Source organism: Suricata suricatta, chromosome 6 (assembly GCF_006229205.1).
Source record: "Suricata suricatta isolate VVHF042 chromosome 6, meerkat_22Aug2017_6uvM2_HiC, whole genome shotgun sequence".
NCBI classification, from domain to species: Eukaryota; Metazoa; Chordata; class Mammalia; order Carnivora; family Herpestidae; genus Suricata; species Suricata suricatta.
The window spans coordinates 3124751-3128758 of record NC_043705.1 but is presented as its reverse complement, the minus strand read 5'-3'; the positions used below and the strand labels follow the sequence as shown (position 1 = coordinate 3128758).

General features: G+C 36.8%; 1 protein-coding gene across 1 annotated transcript; it reads right to left on the bottom strand.

Moving 5' to 3' along the window:
* Positions 1-384: 384 nt before the first annotated feature.
* On the bottom strand, positions 385-1326 carry LOC115294082 (olfactory receptor 1C1-like). Its single transcript, XM_029941784.1, has one exon. The coding sequence runs from the start codon at positions 1324-1326 to the stop codon at positions 385-387; it is 942 nt and encodes a 313-aa protein (XP_029797644.1).
* Positions 1327-4008: the final 2682 nt, after the last annotated feature.

The following is a 4008-nucleotide window of genomic DNA, read 5'->3' as shown; positions in this document are numbered from 1 at the left end:
CCATGTTTACTTAATTTAAATTTAGACTCAAAAATCTTTCAAGTTCAGAACTATTTATCTTAATCTGTAATATTTGGGAAATCTATGACAGAGGCTGACAATTTTCACAATAATATATTTGTACAGGAGTCAAAGATTGTGGCAATACACACATTATGTAGCTTCCCTAAAATTCACTTTCCCTATCTGAAAGATTTATTTATAATTTTATCTAATTTATTGACTCTGAGAATTAAATATATAGAAAGCACTTATCATCATTTCCAATAGAACAGAGACATTTATTAGCTGTTAATTGCTTTTATTGCTGTTACTATGACCACCCATGAATGCAGTTTTATTACCATATTCATAATGTTCAATTGAACCATTGGGTAGTCATGATTACTGCTGAAAGTGTACAACCTTACAAAGCATTTTCCGAAGGGCTCTCTTCATATCGCTATTCCTTAGACTGTAGATGAAAGGATTTAGCATTGGAGTCACCACTGTGTACATGATGGCTAATAGGGTGTCACTCTCAGGGATAAAAGAGGAGGAGGGGTTGAAATAGACAGCACTGGCTGTGCCGTAGAACAACACCACCACTGACAGGTGGCAGCCACAGGTGGAGAAAGCTCTCTGTTTCCCCTGAGTAGACGTGATCTTCAGGATCGTGGAGAAGATCAGTACATAAGAAACAAGGATGCAGATGAGGGGAGTGAGAGCAAGTAGACCTCCTACTGTAAAAATAACCACCATATTGAGGGATATATCAGAGCAAGAGAGCTCCAGGAGAGGGTTGAGATCACAGAAGAAATGGTGGATGATATTGGAAGCACAGAAGTGCAGACGTGCCATTAAAAGAGTGTGTAAGAGGGCATGGAGATAAGTCACAATCCAGAGGCCAACCACTAGTTGCACACAAAAGTGAAGATTCATAATGGCAGTATAATGTAAAGGGTGGCAAACCGCCACACACCTATCATATGCCATCACACACAGAAGAAGGCTGTCCATATTCACAAAAGAAATGAAGAAGAAAAGCTGGCTGAGGCATCCCACAAAAGAGATTGTTTGTGTATCAGTCAAGATGTTCACTATCATTTGGGGGGTAGTAGTGGAGGTAAAACAGATGTCAACAAAGGCCAAGTTACTAAGGAAGAAATACATGGGTAAATGAAGGTGAGAGTCAAAGCCAACAACCAAGATGATGAGCATGTTGCCTGACAGAGTGATTACGTACATGCAGAGGAAGAGCACAGATAGGAAATGTTGCTGCTCTGCTGATCCCGAAAGTCCCAGAAGGACAAACTCCTTGATAACTGTTCGATTTCCTGTTTCCATCTTCCCAACAAATCTGGGCAGAGAAAAATGTTAAATTGTAGAGACCAGAAATATTAACTATCTCAAACATGAGTGTGTGTGTGTGTGTGTGTGTGTGTCTGTGTGTGTGCGTGTGTAGTAAAGTACCATTCAAATTCCTTTTCCTTGCCAATTATATCTTGTGTTTATGATTTTGTCTATATATTCACATTGGCACATTGGGCATAACAATCTAAACTTTTCTCAGGAAAGAATAGTTTCTTCCTCCCCCCAAAATGAAAAATTTCTGAATAATAACTTCTTTTTGACGTTTGTTTATTTATTTATCTTGAAAGACAGAGTATGCAAGCAGGAAAGGGAGAGAGGGAGATAGAGGATCCCAAGCAGGCTCCAAGCTGTCAACGCAAAACTCAAAGCAGGACTTGATTTTGACCTGAGCCAAAATCAAGAGTTGGAAGTTTAAACCGACCCAACCACTCAGGCACCCCTGTAAAAATCTTTAAAAACTATCAGTACATACCTTCTTCCTTGAGACCTTTGTGGTCAACAATTTTCCTCCCCACTGTATATTCATAGGTCTTGAGGATTCATTTAGATTCCTAGTCAAGGGTGAAAAAGGACAATAATGGGATACAGATAAACATGTTTCTCTCTATAGAGAATTATAGCGTATCACAGTGGGAGTATTTTCTTGTTAACATGTATTTATTTATATAAATCAAGGAGAAAGACCTTGAAGCAGGACTCACTTTCTCCCTTGAGGTCGTCACACTGGAGACTATACAACATTCGAAATTCATCTCTCTCTCTCTCTCTCTCTCTCTCTCTCTCAAAAAAAAATAAACATCGAGAGAGAAAGAGAGAGAGAGAGAGAGAGAGAGAGAGAGAGAGAGAGAGAGAGAGAGAGAGAGAGAGGGAGAGAATCTGAATCAGGCTCCAGGCTCCAACCTGTCAGCACAGAGCCTGATGGAGGGCTCAAACTCACCAGCCCTGAGAAAATGAACCGAACTGAAGTTGGAAGCTCAACTGACTAAGCCTCCCAGGTGCCCCCAATTCATCTTTTAATAAATCCCATCTTGTGTGTGTGTGTGTGTGTGTGTGTGTGTGTGTGTGTGTGTGTGTGTGTTGGTTTCTCCCTTATTTTTTAAAATATCAGTTTTAACTTTAATATCATAAACATAGAAAATGTTAAACCACATAAACTGAAAGTCTGGAGGAGTTTTCATTTGTTGTTTGTTTTATTTTGTTTTGTTTTTGACATCTATTGAAATGATCATATGGATCTTATCCTTTCTGTTATTGAGGTGCTATATCTTGTTGATTGATTTGCAAATATTGCAACCAGGAATAAATTTCACTTGATGGTGAATTTTTTAAATGTACTATAGAATTCAGTTTGTTAGTATTTTGCTTAGAATTTTTGCATCTATGCTCATCAGGGATATTGGCCGGCAGTTCTCTATTTATAGTGTGTCTTTACCTGGTTTTGATATTATAGTAAGGCTGGCTCATGGAACAAATTTGAAAGTTTTCCTATTTATTCTAATTTTTGGAATATTTTGAGAATAATTGGTATTAGTCCTTCTTTAAATGTTTGCTAAAATTCACCTGTGAAGCCATTTGTCCCTGGAATTTTGATTGTTTAGTTTTTTTGATTACTGACTCAATTTATTTACTGGTTATTGGTCTGTTCTAATTTTCTATTTATGAATGTTTCAGTTTGGGTAGTTTAGGAAATTATATATTTCCTCCAGGTTGTCTAGTTGGTTGGTATATAATTTTCCATAATATTCACTTATAATTGTTTGTATTTCTGTGGTGTTGTTTGTTATTTTCCCTCTCATTTGTGATTATTTATTTGAACATTTTTTCATTTTTTTCTTGATAAGTCTGACTAGAGATTTAGCAATTTTATTGATCTTATTTCAAAGAAGCCTCTCCTTGTTTCTTTGATGTGTATGAACTGTTTTTTTAAGTTTCCATATCATTTATTTCATTTTTAAAACAATTTTAATGTTTGTTTATTTTTGAGAGACAGAGACAGAGAACAAGTGTGATAGGGATAGAGAGAAAGAAAAAGACAAAGAATCTGAAGCGGGCTCCAGGATCTGAACTCTCAACAGAGAGCCCAGTGCAAGGCTTGAACTCATGAACCACAAGCCAAGGTCAGACAGTTAACTGACTGAGCCACCCAGATGCCCACCTATATCATTTATTTCTGATTAAATCGTCATTATTTCTTTCCCTCTGCTGATTTTAGATCTTGTTAGTTTTTTTTTTTCTAGTTCTCATATAAGGTTTGGTTGTTTATCTGAGATTTTTCTTGCTTGTTGGGGCAGGCCTGTGCTGTACACTTTCCACCTAACACCACTTTTGCTTCACCCCAAATGTTTTGGACTGCTATGTATTCATAATTTTTTCCATGTACTTAAAAAAAATTCTTATTTGATTACCTGTTAGCCCATTCATTGTTTAGTAGCATATTATTTAATCACCATGTTTTTGTGGTATTTCCAGAATTTTGCTTGTGGTACACTTCCAGTTTCATATCACTGTGGTCGGATAAGATACATGGTATGACTTTGATCTTTCTGAATTTGTTAAAACTTGTTTTGTGTCCTAATATGGACTCTATTCTGGAGTATGTCCCATGTGCACTGTGTATTATGCTGTTTTAGGATGGAATGCTCTGAATATATTTGT